Source organism: Oncorhynchus tshawytscha, linkage group LG28 (genome assembly GCF_018296145.1).
Source record: "Oncorhynchus tshawytscha isolate Ot180627B linkage group LG28, Otsh_v2.0, whole genome shotgun sequence".
Lineage (NCBI taxonomy): Eukaryota > Metazoa > Chordata > Actinopteri > Salmoniformes > Salmonidae > Oncorhynchus > Oncorhynchus tshawytscha.
Window position 1 is genome coordinate 43,316,737 of NC_056456.1, and position 16,864 is coordinate 43,333,600.

The 16,864-nt window shown below is 43.3% G+C and overlaps 1 protein-coding gene across 1 annotated transcript in view; it reads left to right on the forward strand.

Annotated features, from left to right (window-relative positions):
• LOC112236241 (guanine nucleotide-binding protein G(olf) subunit alpha) overlaps nucleotides 1-16,864 on the forward strand; it is a 112,904-nt gene that overhangs the window by 17,408 nt on the left and 78,632 nt on the right. Inside the window, 1 exon segment of the mRNA XM_042308240.1 lies at nucleotides 13,431-13,503. Coding sequence (XP_042164174.1) covers nucleotides 13,431-13,503 — 73 coding nt within the window.

The following is a 16,864-nucleotide window of genomic DNA, read 5'->3' on the forward strand; positions in this document are numbered from 1 at the left end:
TAAAGTGGCTAGTGATACATTCATTACATTAATCTTTCATTAGTAAAGTGGCTAGAGATGAGTCAGTATGAAGGCTAGGTAAGGAGACAAAACTAGGGTTATTGGTAGGGCTGTGAGACAAAACTAGGATTATTGGTAGGGTTGTGAAACAAAACTAGGATTATTGGTAGGGCTGTGAAACAAAACTAGGATTATTGGTAGGGCTGTGAAACAAAACTAGGAATATTGGTAGGGCTGTGAAACAAAACTAGGATTATTGGTAGGGCTGTGAGACAAAACTAGGATTATTGGTAGGGCTGTGAGACAAAACTAGGATTATTGGTAGGGCTGTGAGACAAAACTAGGATTATTGGTAGGGCTGTGAGACAAAACTAGGATTATTGGTAGGGCTGTGAGACAAAACTAGGATTATTGGTAGGGCTGTGAGACAAAACTAGGATTATTGGTAGGGCTGTGAGACAAAACTAGGATTATTGGTAGGGCTGTGAGACAAAACTAGGATTATTGGTAGGGCTGTGAGACAAAACTAGGATTATTGGTAGGGCTGTGAGACAAAACTAGGATTATTGGTAGGGCTGTGAGACAAAACTAGGATTATTGGTAGGGCTGTGAGACAAAACTAGGATTATTGGTAGGGCTGTGAGACAAAACTAGGATTATTGGTAGGGCTGTGAGACAAAACTAGGATTATTGGTAGGGCTGTGAGACAACAACTAGGATTATTGGTAGGGCTGTGAGACAAAACTAGGATTATTGGTAGGGCTGTGAGACAAAACTAGGATTATTGGTAGGGCTGTGAGACAAAACTAGGGTTATTGGTAGGGCTGTGAGACAAAACTAGGATTATTGGTAGGGCTGTGAGACAAAACTAGGATTATTGGTAGGGCTGTGAGACAAAACTAGGATTATTGGTAGGGCTGTGAGACAAAACTAGGATTATTGGTAGGGCTGTGAGACAAAACTAGGGTTATTGGTAGGGCTGTGAGACAAAACTAGGATTATTGGTAGGGCTGTGAGACAAAACTAGGATTATTGGTAGGGCTGTGAAACAAAACTAGGATTATTGGTAGGGCTGTGAGACAAAACTAGGGTTATTGGTAGGGCTGTGAAACAAAACTAGGGTTATTGGTAGGGCTGTGAAACAAAACTAGGGTTATTGGTAGGGCTGTGAAACAAAACTAGGGTTATTGGTAGGGCTGTGAGACAAAACTAGGGTTATTGGTAGGGCTGTGAAACAAAACTAGGGTTATTGGTAGGGCTGTGAAACAAAACTAGGGTTATTGGTAGGGCTGTGAAACAAAACTAGGGTTATTGGTAGGGCTGTGAGACAAAACTAGGGTTATTGGTAGGGCTGTGAAACAAAACTAGGGTTATTGGTAGGGCTGTGAAACAAAACTAGGATTATTGGTAGGGCTGTGAAACAAAACTAGGGTTATTGGTAGGGCTGTGAAACAAAACTAGGGTTATTGGTAGGGCTGTGAGACAAAACTAGGGTTATTGGTAGGGCTGTGAAACAAAACTAGGATTATTGGTAGGGCTGTGAAACAAAACTAGGAATATTGGTAGGGCTGTGAAACAAAACTAGGATTATTGGTAGGGCTGTGAGACAAAACTAGGATTATTGGTAGGGCTGTGAAACAAAACTAGGATTATTGGTAGGGCTGTGAGACAAAACTAGGGTTATTGGTAGGGCTGTGAAACAAAACTAGGATTATTGGTAGGGCTGTGAGACAAAACTAGGATTATTGGTAGGGCTGTGAAACAAAACTAGGATTATTGGTAGGGCTGTGAGACAAAACTAGGGTTATTGGTAGGGCTGTGAAACAAAACTAGGATTATTGGTAGGGCTGTGAGACAAAACTAGGATTATTGGTAGGGCTGTGAGACAAAACTAGGATTATTGGTAGGGCTGTGAAACAAAACTAGGGTTATTGGTAGGGCTGTGAAACAAAACTAGGGTTATTGGTAGGGCTGTGAAACAAAACTAGGATTATTGGTAGGGCTGTGAGACAAAACTAGGATTATTGGTAGGGCTGTGAAACAAAACTAGGATTATTGGTAGGGCTGTGAAACAAAACTAGGATTATTGGTAGGGCTGTGAGACAAAACTAGGATTATTGGTAGGGCTGTGAAACAAAACTAGGATTATTGGTAGGGCTGTGAGACAAAACTAGGATTATTGGTAGGGCTGTGAAACAAAACTAGGATTATTGGTAGGGCTGTGAGACAAAACTAGGATTATTGGTAGGGCTGTGAAACAAAACTAGGATTATTGGTAGGGCTGTGAAACAAAACTAGGATTATTGGTAGGGCTGTGAAACAAAACTAGGAATATTGGTAGGGCTGTGAAACAAAACTAGGGTTATTGGTAGGGCTGTGAAACAAAACTAGGAATATTGGTAGGGCTGTGAAACAAAACTAGGATTATTGGTAGGGCTTTGAAACAAAACTAGGAATATTGGTAGGGCTGTGAAACAAAACTAGGGTTATTGGTAGGGCTGTGAAACAAAACTAGGATTATTGGTAGGGCTGTGAAACAAAACTAGGAATATTGGTAGGGCTGTGAAACAAAACTAGGGTTATTGGTAGGGCTTTGAAACAAAACTAGGAATATTGGTAGGGCTGTGAAACAAAACTAGGATTATTGGTAGGGCTGTGAAACAAAACTAGGGTTATTGGTAGGGCTGTGAAACAAAACTAGGGTTATTGGTAGGGCTGTGAAACAACTAGGGTTATTGGTAGGGCTGTGAAACAACGAGGGTTATTGGTAGGGCTGTGAAACAACGAGGGTTATTGGTAGGGCTGGGAAACAACTAGGGTTATTGGTAGGGCTGGGAAACAACTAGGGTTATTGGTAGGGCTGTGAAACAACTAGGGTTATTGGTAGAGCTGTAAAACAACTAGGGTTATTGGTAGAGCTGTGAAACAACTAGGGTTATTGGTAGGGCTGTGAAACAACTAGGGTTTCAACGAGTTACAGTTCATAGAAGGAAATCAGTCAATTAAAATAAATTCATTAGGCCCTAATCTATGGATGATGTGATCTGGGTAAAGGCCTGTTTTCAGTAGTTTAGGCTACATTATGTCTCTCCTGTCATAATCTGGTATAAGGCCTGTTTTCAGTAGTTTAGGCTACATTATGTCTCTCCTGTCATGATGTGATCTGGGTAAAGGCCTGTTTTCAGTAGTTTAGGCTACATTATGTCTCTCCTGTCATGATGTGATCTGGGTAAAGGCCTGTTTTCAGTAGTTTAGGCTACATTATGTCTCTCCTGTCATGATGTGATCTGGGTAAAGGCCTGTTTTCAGTAGTTTAGGCTACATTATGTCTCTCCTGTCATGATGTGATCTGGGTAAAGGCCTGTTTTCAGTAGTTTAGGCTACATTATGTCTCTCCTGTCATGATGTGATCTGGGTAAAAGGCCTGTTTTCAGTAGTTTACATTATGTCTCTCCTGTCATGATGTGATCTGGGTAAAGGCCTGTTTTCAGTAGTTTAGGCTACATTATGTCTCTCCTGTCATGATGTGATCTGGGTAAAGGCCTGTTTTCAGTAGTTTAGGCTACATTATGTCTCTCCTGTCATGATGTGATCTGGGTAAAGGCCTGTTTTCAGTAGTTTAGGCTACATTATGTCTCTCCTGTCATGATGTGATCTGGGTAAAGGCCTGTTTTCAGTAGTTTAGGCTACATTATTTCTCTCATTACGGCATCCTCTCTTTGAAGAACATAAGCCACTGCCAGTGAATGACCGCAGCAGTAGGGTTTGTGGCGTCATGGGAATATTTTGGGGGAAAAGTGGGAGAACCTCGTTTGAATGGTTTAGTTAATAGAAATAGGATTTGTATTTCATATTTTTTACATGCAGAAAAGTCAACAGACAAGGACTATCTTTATTTTTAACTCTGTTAATGTTGTCAATACGAAAATGTGACAGATTCTCTCCAACCTGACATTTCTTAATTTGAATATTTATAAGTAATAACCGTATTATTATTATTATTATTATTATTATTATTATTTTTGTTATGATTATTAATAATAATAATGAAAAGCCCGGGATAATAATGAAATGTCATTGCTTGTTTCCAATCGGTTTTTATTAAGAATCATTTCCATGTACACAAATGTACTAACAATTGTTACCTCCCATTTTTTGACCCCCTTTGGGGGTTGGATAACCTGATCCTAGATCTGTCATAAGGAGAAACGTGTGACCTTGAGCCACCAAAACACAGTGGGAAGCCCCCACAGCTTACTCAGCCAGGACTTTGGCCCCTGAAGAAACAGGCTGCTTCTGAAATAGCATCCTGTTCCCCTATATAGTGCACTACTTTTTTCCCCCAGAGCTTTGTCTGTTGTTAGGGGCAACCGTGGGAAGCCCCCCACAGCTTCCTCAACGCTCACAGAATGTCTCCGTATAAAAAAATAATCATTGACCATCAACACTGACCGTCGCTACTGTCATGTTGCCGGTAGCAACAGTAGGCTATGATCAACGAAAGGTCTTGAAGCTGGCATGGACTATTTGCACCTGTCATGATAGGCCACTCATCCTACATAAAGTATAGTGAGTTCTGTTGAGGATGTTTTAAAAATATGTTGCTTTAATACTGTAGCTATATTTAGTTAACTAGAATCTGTAGTTGAAACATTAATTTTGACTTATTTATTATATATAACCATTAATTCTTGAAGAATGTAACTTTTATAAATGCCTCATGAATTTGGTTCAACTGTCACACTCTCATCAGAACCCAAAATAGAAGCTTGTTCTCCTCCAATGTTTGTAAACATTGTATATGTAAACAAACACTGGTTATAACTATAATGTTGATATCATGGATGGTCAGTCCTGTATAGCCTCATAACATGGTTATAACTATAATGTTGATATCAAGGATGGTCAGTCCTCTATAGCCTCATAACATGGTTATAACTATAATGTTGATATCAAGGATGGTCAGTCCTTGCGTCCATAGCTCTATCTATTAATCTGAGACTGGTTACATTTCTCCAGGCCCCTCCCTCAGCTCTATCTATTAATCTGAGACTGGTTACATTTCTCCAGGCCCCTCCCTCAGCTCTATCTATTAGAGTGGTTACATTTCTCCAGGCCCGTCCCTCAGCTCTGTCTATTAGAGTGGTTACATTTCTCCAGGCCCGTCCCTCAGCTCTGTCTATTAGAGTGGTTACATTTCTCCAGGCCCATCCCTCAGCTCTGTCTATTAGAGTGGTTACATTTCTCCAGGCCCATCCCTCAGCTCTGTCTATTAATCTGAGACTGGTTACATTTCACCAGGCCCTTCCCTCAGCTCTGTCTATTAATCTGAGACTGGTTACATTTCACCAGGCCCTTCCCTCAGCTCTATCTATTAATCTGACTGGTTACATTTCTCCAGGCCCGTCCCTCAGCTCTATCTATTAATCTGACTGGTTACATTTCTCCAGGCCCCTCCCTCAGCTCTATCTATTAATCTGAGACTGGTTACATTTCTCCAGGCCCCTCCCTCAGCTCTATCTATTAATCTGAGACTGGTTACATTTCTCCAGGCCCCTCCCTCAGCTCTGTCTATTAATCTGAGACTGGTTACATTTCTCCAGGCCCCTCCCTCAGCTCTATCTATTAATCTGAGACTGGTTACATTTCTCCAGGCCCCTCCCTCAGCTCTATCTATTAATCTGACTGGTTACATTTCTCCAGGCCCCTCCCTCAGATTTCTACCAAAACAGAGGCGGGTTGACGCTTTGTTATTGTTTCAGAGGAGAACGAACCGTTTATCACTTTCGGTTTGATGTGGCTCTTCACTGAACACTCATTAGGCCTGCACGGACCCTACCAGGAAGTTACTGTACTTTCTGTTTGCTTCCTCCTTATCGTTGGCTCAATCTTCTATTTTACCAATAAAGAATAGCTTGTAGGCTACATTACCAGAGTATCTTCCCAAACAAACACTACTTATAACTGAACGCTTTTGTCTAGTCAAGTTTTCTTTGCTCAATGGCGACCATTGAGAAGGGCTGGGCTGCAGCAGTAGCAACACCACCGTCTGTAATGCCTGCTATGCCGATCATAGCCACTAGGTGGTGCTAAGGAGCTACTCACTGTGTTTACCTTGCCCTTTGTGGCAGGGATACGGGGTTAAAATACCAACACCAGTTTACGGATGGACTGAATTGGGCCAGTCTGGGTTTATATTTTATTTTTATTTTTTAATTTCACCTTTATTTAACCAGGTAGGCAAGTTGAGAACAAGTTCTCATTTACAATTGCGACCTGGCAGTATACAGTAGAGCCAAGCTAGGCACCAACACACATCTCCCTTTTACAAAAAACATTAGCATTTTGTTTTCATAATGCCTATTATAAAAACAGTCATAAGAATAATAACTATCAGATGGTTCAAATATCCATGGACACAGTCAGGGTTGTCTCTATTTACCACAGCCACAAAGATCAAGAGGAGTTGTGGACACTGACAGGGTTGTCACTACTTACCACATCCACAAAGATCAAGAGGAGTTGTGGACACTGACCAGTGGTCTGTTCTCATTGACGTCAGTGAGTGCTTCCATGGTTTAAAATCTGAACAGGCATTTAGAAAATATAATGAATAACAGACATTTTGAATTTTATATGAACATACACTCATATATATATAGAAAACGTCAATACTTGAATGAATCGGTGAAAATGGATATAAATCTAGCAGTTTTTACAACCACAGTTGTCACCAAGTGCTTCACAGTTACCCCGCCTGCAAAAAGAGCAACCAGCGGTGTTGTTAGGAACACTGAGGAAGAAACAGACTCCGGTCAACCAGCGGTGTTGTTAGGAACACTGAGGAAGAAACAGACTCAGGTCACTATTTGAAACAGTGGCATATTGGTGTTTATTTAACTAGGCAAGTCAGTTAAGAACACATTCTTATTTACAATGACAGCCTACCCCGGCCAAACCCTAACCCCACCCCACCCAGCCAAACCCTGACGACTCCGCCCAGATGTAGTAAGTAGAGGTCGACCGATTATGATTTTTCAATACCGATTATTGGAGGACCAAAAAAGGCCGATATCGATTTTATTTTTTATTTTATCTAACAGGTGGCATCCCTAAGTCTAAATATTGCTGTTACATTGTACAACCTTCGATGTTATATCATAATTATGTACAATTCTGGCAAATTAATTGCGGTCTTTGTTAGTAATAAATGGTCTTCACACAGTTCGCAACGAGCCAGGCGGCCCAAACTGTTGCATATACCCTGACTCTGCGTGCAATGAACGCAAGAGAAGTGACACCATTTCACCTGGTTAATACTGCCTGCTAACCTGGATTTCTTTTAGCTAAATATGCAGGTTTAAAAATATATACTTCTGTGTATTGATTTTAAGAAAGGCATTGATGTTTATGGTTAGGTACACGTCTGAGCAACGACAGTCCTTTTTCGCGAATGCGCACCGCATCGATTGTATGCAACGCAGGACAATGCTAGCTAGCAACTTACCTTGGCTTCTTACTGCATTCGCGTAACAGGTAGGCTCCTCGAAGGGCAGGTGGTTAGTGTTGGACTAGTTAACTGTAAGGTTGCAAGATTGAATCCCCGAGCTGACAAGGTACAAATCTGTCGTTCTGCCCCTGAACAGGCAGTTAACCCACTGTTCCTAGGCCGTCATTGAAAATAAGAATGTGTTCTTAACTGACTTGCCTCGTCAAATAAAAGGTGTGAAAAAAATCAATAATAAAATCGTTCAAATCGGCGTCCAAAAATACGGAATTTCCGATTGTTATGAAAACTTAAAATCGTCCCTAATTAATCTCCATTCCGATTAATCGGTCGACCTCTAGTGGCAGATGTAGTAGTAGTAGTAGTAGTAGTAGTAGTGGTGGTGGAGGATGCAGTAGTAGTGGTGGTGGAGGATGCAGTAGTAGTAGTGGTGGTGGAGGATGCAGTAGTAGTAGTGGTGGAGGAGGATGCAGTAGTGGTGGTGGAGGATGCAGAAGTAGTGGTGGTGGAGGAGGATGCAGTAGTAGTAGTGGTGGAGGAGGATGCAGTAGTAGTGGTGGTGGTGGAGGATGCAGTAGTAGTGGTGGTGGTGGAGGATGCAGTAGTAGTGGTGGTGGAGGATGCAGTAGTAGTAGTGGTGGAGGAGGATGCAGTAGTGGTGGTGGAGGATGCAGTAGTAGTGGTGGTGGAGGAGGATGCAGTAGTAGTAGTGGTGGAGGAGGATGCAGTAGTAGTGGTGGTGGTGGAGGATGCAGTAGTAGTGGTGGTGGTGGAGGATGCAGTAGTAGTGGTGGTGGTGGATGTAGTAGTAGTGGTGGTGGATGTAGTAGTAGTGGTGGTGGATGTAGTAGTAGTGGTGGTGGTGGATGTAGAAGTAGTGGTGGTGGATGTAGTAGTAGTGGTGGTGGATGTAGTGGTGGTGGTGGATGTAGTAGTAGTAGTGGTGGTGGAGGATGTAGTAGTAGTGGAGGATGTAGTAATGATGGTGGCGGATGTAGTAGTGGTGGAGGATGTAGTAATGGGGGTGGTGGCGGATGTAGTAATGGTGGTGGTGGCGGATGTCGTAATGGGGGTGGTGGGGGATGTAGTAGTGGTGGCGGATGTAGTAATGGGGTTGGTGGCGGATGTAGTAGTGGGGTTGGTGGCGGATGTAGTAGTGGTGGTGGAGGATGTAGTAATGGGGTGCGGCGGATGTAGTAGTGGTGGTGGAGGATGGAGTAATGGGGGTGGTGGCGGATGTAGTAGTGGTGGTGGAGGATGGAGTAATGGGGGTGGTGGCGGATGTAGTAGTGGTGGTGGAGGATGGAGTAATGGGGGTGGTGGCGGATGTAGTAATGGTGGTGGTGGAGGATGTAGTAATGGTGGTGGTGGAGGATGTAGTAATGGTGGTGGTGGAGGATGTAGTAATGGTGGTGGTGGAGGATGTAGTAATGGTGGTGGTGGTGGATGTAGTAATGGTGGTGGTGGCGGATGTAGTAATGGGGGTGGTGGCGGATGTAGTAATGGTGGTGGTGGTGGCGGATGTAGTAATGGTGGTGGTGGTGGCAGATGTAGTAATGGGGGTGGCAGATGTAGTAATGGTGGTGGGGGATGTAGTAGTGGTGGTGGGGGATGTAGTGGTGGTGGCGGATGTAGTAATGGTGGTGGGGGGATGTAGTAATGGTGGTGGTGGAGGATGTAGTAATGGTGGTGGTGGAGGATGTAGTAATGGTGGTGGTGGAGGATGTAGTAATGGTGGTGGTGGAGGATGTAGTAATGGTGGTGGTGGAGGATGTAGTAACGGTGGTGGTGGAGGATGATGTAGTAATGGTGGTGGAGGATGTAGTAGTGGTGGTGGAGGATGTAGTAATGGTGATGGTGGAGGATGTAGTGGTGGTGGTGGTGGAGATGTAGTAATGGTGGTGGAGGATGTAGTAATGGTGGTGGTGGAGGATGTAGTAATGGTGGTGGTGGCGGATGTAGTATGTGGTGGTGGCGGATGTAGTAACGGTGGTGGCGGCGGATGTAGTAATGGGGGTGGTGGCGGATGTAGTAATGGTGGTGGTGGTGGCAGATGTAGTAATGGGGGTGGCGCCGGATGTAGTAATGGGGGTGGTGGCGGATGTAGTAATGGTGGTGGTGGTGGCAGATGTAGTAATGGGGTGGCAGATGTAGTAGTGGTGGTGGCAGATGTAGTAATGGTGGTGGGGGATGTAGTAGTGGTGGTGGCGGATGTAGTAATGGTGGTGGCGGATGTAGTAGTGGTGGTGGTGGTGGCAGATGTAGTAATGGTGGTGGTGGATGTAGTAATGGTGGTGGGGGATGTAGTAGTGGTGGTGGCGGATGTTGTAGTGGTGGCGGATGTAGTAATGGGGGTGGTGGAGGATGTAGTGGTGGTGGTGGCAGATGTAGTAGTGGTGGTGGCGGATGTAGTAGTGATTGTGGAGGATGCAGTGATTGTGGAGGATGTAGTGATTGTGGAGGATGTAGTAATGGTGGTGGTGGAGGATGTAGTAATTGTGGTGGTGGAGGATGTAGTAATGGTGGTGGTGGCGGATGTAGTATTGGTGGTGGGGGATGTAGTAATGGTGGTGGTGGCGGATGTAGTAGTGGTGGTGGGGGATGTAGTAATGGTTGTGGTGGCGGATGTAGTAATGGTGGTGGTGGCGGATGTAGTGGTGGTGGATGTTGTAATGGGGGTGGTGGATGTAGTAGTGGTGGTGGCGGATGTAGTAGTGGTGGTGGCAGATGTAATGGTGGTGGATGTAGTAATAGTGGTTGTGGATGTAGTAGTGGTGGATATTGTGGATGTAGTAGTGGTGGATATTGTGGATGTAGTAGTGGTGGTGGATGTAGTAATATTGGTGGATGTAGTAGTGGTGGATATCGTGGATGTAGTAGTGGTGGATGTAGTAGTGGTGGATATTGTGGATGTAGTAGTGGTGGATATTGGATGTAGTAGTGGTGGTGGATGTAGTAATATTGGTGGATGTAGTAGTGGTGGAGGATGTAGTAGTGGTGGTGGAAGATGTAGTAATGGTGGTGGATGTAGTAGGTGTAGTAATAGTGGTGGATTTAGTAATAGTGGTGGAGGATGTAGTAGATGTATTAATAGTGGTGGATGTAGTAGTGGTGGTGGATCTAGTAATATTGGTGGATATAGTAGTGGTGGAGGATGTAGTAGTGGTGGATGTAGTAATAGTGGTGGAGGATGTAGTAATGGGGGTGGTGGATGTAGTAGTGGTGGTGGCGGATGTAGTAGTGGTGGTGGCAGATGTAGTGGTCGTGGCAGATGTAGTGGTGGTGGTGGCGGATGTAGTAGTGGTGGATGTAGTAGTGGTGGATGTAGTGACAGTGGTGGATGTAGTATTAGTGGATGTAGTAGTGTTGGATGTAGTAATATTAGTGGTGATGTAGTAATAGTGGTGGATGTAGTAGTGGTGGAGGATGTAGTAGTGGTGGATGAAGTAATAGTAGTGGTGGATGTATTAGTGGTGTATCTAGTAATAGTGTTGGTGGATGTAGTAATATTGGTGGATGTAGAAGTGGTGGATCTAGTAATAGTGGTGGTGGATCTAGTAATAGTGGTGGATGTAGTAGTGGTGGATCTAGTAATAGTGGTGGTGGTTCTAGTAATAGTGGTGGTGGATCTAGTAATAGTGGTGGTGGATCTAGTAGTGGTGGAGGATGTAGTAGTGGTGGTGGATGTAGTAATAGTGGTTGTGGATGTAGTAGTGGTGGATGTAGTAGTGGTGGATATCGTGGATGTAGTAGTGGTGGATGTAGTAGTGGTGGATATTGTGGATGTAGTAGTGGTGGTGGATGTAGTAATATTGGTGGATGTATTAGTGGTGGATATCGTGGATGTAGTAGTGGTGGTGGATGTAGTAATATTGGTGGATGTAGTAGTGGTGGTGGAGGATGTAGTAATGGTGGATGTAGTAGATGTAGTAATAGTGGTGGATGTAGTAATAGTGGTGGAGGATGTAGTAATGGTGGTGGATGTAGTAGATGTAGTAATAGTGGTGGATGTCGTAATAGTGGTGGAGGATGTAGTAGTGGTGGATGTAGTAATAGTAGTGGATGTAGTAATAGTAGTGGATGTAGTAGATGTAGTAGTGGCAGATGTAGTAATAGTGGCTGATGTAACCAGAGGTTTTTAGTATTATTCTATTGGATTATTTTCTGTCTGGCAGTCGGATATTTGCTATTATCCATTGCTACAGTAAAAATGACATATCGTGAACGTTTTATTTATTTTGAGATACAATACAAACATTTTAAAATAGAAACCTACTAAAACAAACATACACCATCTATCAGACCGTCCGACGCAGCCATTTAAACAGACCGGACAGGAAAGGTCTTTGAACATGCGCAGTAGCCTAGTTACTGTGTACATACCCCGGGCCTCGAGGACAGCGGCTGAACTGTCAGTTGCGCGTCGGTGTGGAGAGTTACCGCGGTGCCGTGAACCCCTTTCCCACGGGTGATCGCGAATGCTTTTTGTTTTTTAATCAGAGGGGCTCTGTTGCACACGCGGTCATTATAAATAGAAAACCACGGAGAATGTGACGACAGCAGGAGTGGACTACCGAGGAAGACTACCGAGGCAGCAGACTGAGCCGTGAATGCAAACGGGAGTAGTGATCTGAGTTGGCAGCAGAAGGGCTAGAAATGATCTATTTTTTTTGCTGCGCCTAGTTTGGGTTTGACTTTTGTTTTGGGGCTTTCAGACCGTCTATTTGTATAGTTGTAACTTTTGACATTTTTATTTATTATTGTTTTAGGGGATCGGTTTAGGCCTTTAGTGTAAGTGACTGATAAGCTGTGTGTGTGGGCCTGTGTTACCGTGTGATATTACTTACGATTGACAAGCTACACCCGACATCAGGACAACCCTAACGCACTCGATCCAGCCGACTCCCGGTCGATAGAAAGACCCTAACTTCCTGCCCAGCTTGTCTGGTGCAAACGGAAAACTCTCTCTCCTCTCTTCGTTTTTTTAGGGCTGATTAAACCAGCCGCGGGGAAGGTCTTGGGTGACACATGTGATTGTAATGACCCTCCTACCCTTCTCACAGAAATGATACAATGATATGTGAGCGGATTGTAGGTGTGTGTGAGCCAGCTGCAGTGTTACATTGTGACAGAGGAAGGTTTCTCTGTGGCTCGGTGCACGGCTACTTCCTGGTACAACAGAGAGAGGCAGTGCTGAGTTAAAAACACCAAATAGACACATACTGAGAAGAGGGAAGGAACGAGAGAAACACTTGGCCTGTTTCCAGAAATCTAAACCTTCGTTATCTTGTGTATTTCTCTGTTATTTCAACGATTCGAGTGATTTTGAAGGGGCGAATCAAGAATTAGTTTTGGATGCCGAAGGAAGGTCCCGTTGGTTGCGGGTAAAAAGGAATCGTAACCGGGAGGAAGGAACATAGCCCTCCCAACGGCGGACAAGCGTCGCACAGATTTTCTTTCACACCATTGTTTTAAAAAAAATACATTTATTATTATAACATCTTCGTGTATTTAATATTTTTGAGAGACGAGGTTAGTTAACGGAAGATATGGGTTGTTTGGGCAACAGCAAGACTGAAGATCAACGTATCGACGAAAAGGCACAACGAGAGGCGAATAAAAAAATAGAAAAACTGTTGCAAAAAGAAAGACAAGCATATAAAGCGACGCACCGGCTGTTATTATTGGGTAAGGTTATATAAACGACTTGGCCCGAACACGGTGTGATCGAAAATATCCTTCATTAAATTACCCCATTACGTATTTGAAAGCCCTCGCTATATGGCATGGTGTATTGATGGAAGCGAAGCTTAGAAATTTGCTTCGTTTTGACAACATTCTAATTCATTTTGACCCCTTTTGATCGTTCGGTTATCAGCAAGCATATTGTAACATTCAGTCCTGTTTGCTTCATTCCCCAAAGGTGCTGGAGAGTCCGGGAAAAGTACTATTGTGAAGCAGATGAGGATTCTACACGTCAATGGTTTTAACGCAGAGTGAGTACATGTTATCCACTGTTGTCACAGGCCCTACTGCATCTCCATTTGACATATAGGCCCAGATATATATATATATACACCCATTTCATAACATATTTGGTTATACTCATGGTCTCCCTGCCTTTGGGTGAGACTGTCAAGATGATAATAGGCCTGTAGAGAACTGAATGGATTTTCCTCGGGCACTGCAGAGCCTAGGCCTCCTCTATCAGTGACCAACACTCAAATGTACTGTACAGTCAGGCGACTACCACTATCACTGATCGCTCTCTCTCTGCTTACAGCAGACACCGATATAGGCTTCAGCATGTGAGACATGAGATCTCCCTGACTGCCTGTTATTACAGCAGTCACATTGTTCACTGTTATGAAGTTATGTATGTCATAACTATGTTGACTATTATTGGGGAGAGGCCTGTGTCTATGGATAATGTGTTTTGCTGTAATGCCGCGTGTGCCTGTGATAGTGGCCTATGTCTGTCTGAGTTGCACACCCCTACCAGTACAACCGTAGGACCGATCTTACTGCCTGTCTGAGTTACAGAGGACTACAGTTGTACTGGTAGAGATATCTTACTGCCTGTCTGAGTTACAGAGGACTACAGTTGTACTGGTAGAGATATCTTACTGTCTGTCTGAGTTACATAGGACTACAGTTGTACTGGTAGAGATATCTTACTGCCTGTCTGAGTTACATAGGACTACAGTTGTACTGGTAGAGATATCTTACTGCCTGTCTGAGTTACATAGGACTACAGTTGTACTGGTAGAGATATCTTACTGTCTGAGTTACAGAGGACTACAGTTGTACTGGTAGAGATATCTTACTGTCTGTCTGAGTTACATAGGACTACAGTTGTACTGGTAGAGATATCTTACTGTCTGTCTGAGTTACAGAGGACTACAGTTGTACTGGTAGAGATATCTTACTGTCTGTCTGAGTTACAGAGGACTACAGTTGTACTGGTAGAGATATCTTACTGTCTGTCTGAGTTACATAGGACTACAGTTGTACTGGTAGAGATATCTTACTGTCTGTCTGAGTTACAGAGGACTACAGTTGTACTGGTAGAGATATCTTACTGTCTGAGTTACAGAGGACTACAGTTGTACTGGTAGAGATATCTTACTGTCTGTCTGAGTTACAGAGGACTACAGTTGTACTGGTAGAGATATCTTACTGTCTGAGTTACATAGGACTACAGTTGTACTGGTAGAGATATCTTACTGTCTGTCTGAGTTACATAGGACTACAGTTGTACTGGTAGAGATATCTTACTGTCTGTCTGAGTTACAGAGGACTACAGTTGTACTGGTAGAGATATCTTACTGTCTGAGTTACAGAGGACTACAGTTGTACTGGTAGAGATATCTTACTGCCTGAGTTACAGAGGACTACAGTTGTACTGGTAGAGATATCTTACTGTCTGTCTGAGTTACAGAGGACTACAGTTGTACTGGTAGAGATATCTTACTGCCTGTCTGAGTTACAGAGGACTACAGTTGTACTGGTAGAGATATCTTACTGTCTGTCTGAGTTACATAGGACTACAGTTGTACTGGTAGAGATATCTTACTGTCTGAGTTACATAGGACTACAGTTGTACTGGTAGAGATATCTTACTGTCTGTCTGAGTTACATAGGACTACAGTTGTACTGGTAGAGATATCTTACTGTCTGAGTTACAGAGGATTACAGTTGTACTGGTAGAGATATCTTACTGCCTGTCTGAGTTACATAGGACTACAGTTGTACTGGTAGAGATATCTTACTGCCTGAGTTACATAGGACTACAGTTGTACTGGTAGAGATATCTTACTGTCTGTCTGAGTTACAGAGGACTACAGTTGTACTGGTAGAGATATCTTACTGTCTGTCTGAGTTACAGAGGACTACAGTTGTACTGGTAGAGATATCTTACTGTCTGTCTGAGTTACAGAGGACTACAGTTGTACTGGTAGAGATATCTTACTGTCTGTCTGAGTTACATAGGACTACAGTTGTACTGGTAGAGATATCTTACTGCCTGTCTGAGTTACAGAGGACTACAGTTGTACTGGTAGAGATATCTTACTGTCTGTCTGAGTTACAGAGGACTACAGTTGTACTGGTAGAGATATCTTACTGTCTGTCTGAGTTACAGAGGACTACAGTTGTACTGGTAGAGATATCTTACTGTCTGAGTTACAGAGGACTACAGTTGTACTGGTAGAGATATCTTACTGTCTGTCTGAGTTACAGAGGACTACAGTTGTACTGGTAGAGATATCTTACTGCCTGAGTTACAGAGGACTACAGTTGTACTGGTAGAGATATCTTACTGTCTGAGTTACAGAGGACTACAGTTGTACTGGTAGAGATATCTTACTGTCTGTCTGAGTTACAGAGGACTACAGTTGTACTGGTAGAGATATCTTACTGCCTGTCTGAGTTACAGAGGACTACAGTTGTACTGGTAGAGATATCTTACTGTCTGTCTGAGTTACAGAGGACTACAGTTGTACTGGTAGAGATATCTTACTGCCTGAGTTACAGAGGACTACAGTTGTACTGGTAGAGATATCTTACTGTCTGTCTGAGTTACATAGGACTACAGTTGTACTGGTAGAGATATCTTACTGCCTGAGTTACAGAGGACTACAGTTGTACTGGTAGAGATATCTTACTGTCTGTCTGAGTTACAGAGGACTACAGTTGTACTGGTAGAGATATCTTACTGTCTGGGACTACAGTTCTACTGGTAGAGATATCTTACTGTCTGTCTGAGTTACATAGGACTACAGTTGTACTGGTAGAGATATCTTACTGCCTGTCTGAGTTACAGAGGACTACAGTTGTACTGGTAGAGATATCTTACTGTCTGTCTGAGTTACAGAGGACTACAGTTGTACTGGTAGAGATATCTTACTGTCTGTCTGAGTTACAGAGGACTACAGTTGTACTGGTAGAGATATCTTACTGCCTGTCTGAGTTACAGAGGACTACAGTTGTACTGGTAGAGATATCTTACTGCCTGAGTTACATGGACTACAGTTGTACTGGTAGAGATATCTTACTGTCTGTCTGAGTTACAGAGCACTACAGTTGTACTGGTAGAGATATCTTACTGCCTGTCTGAGTTACAGAGGACTACAGTTGTACTGGTAGAGATATCTTACTGTCTGTCTGAGTTACAGAGGACTACAGTTGTACTGGTAGAGATATCTTACTGCCTGTCTGAGTTACAGAGGACTACAGTTGTACTGGTAGAGATATCTTACTGCCTGAGTTACATAGGACTACAGTTGTACTGGTAGAGATATCTTACTGTCTGTCTGAGTTACAGAGCACTACAGTTGTACTGGTAGATATATCTTA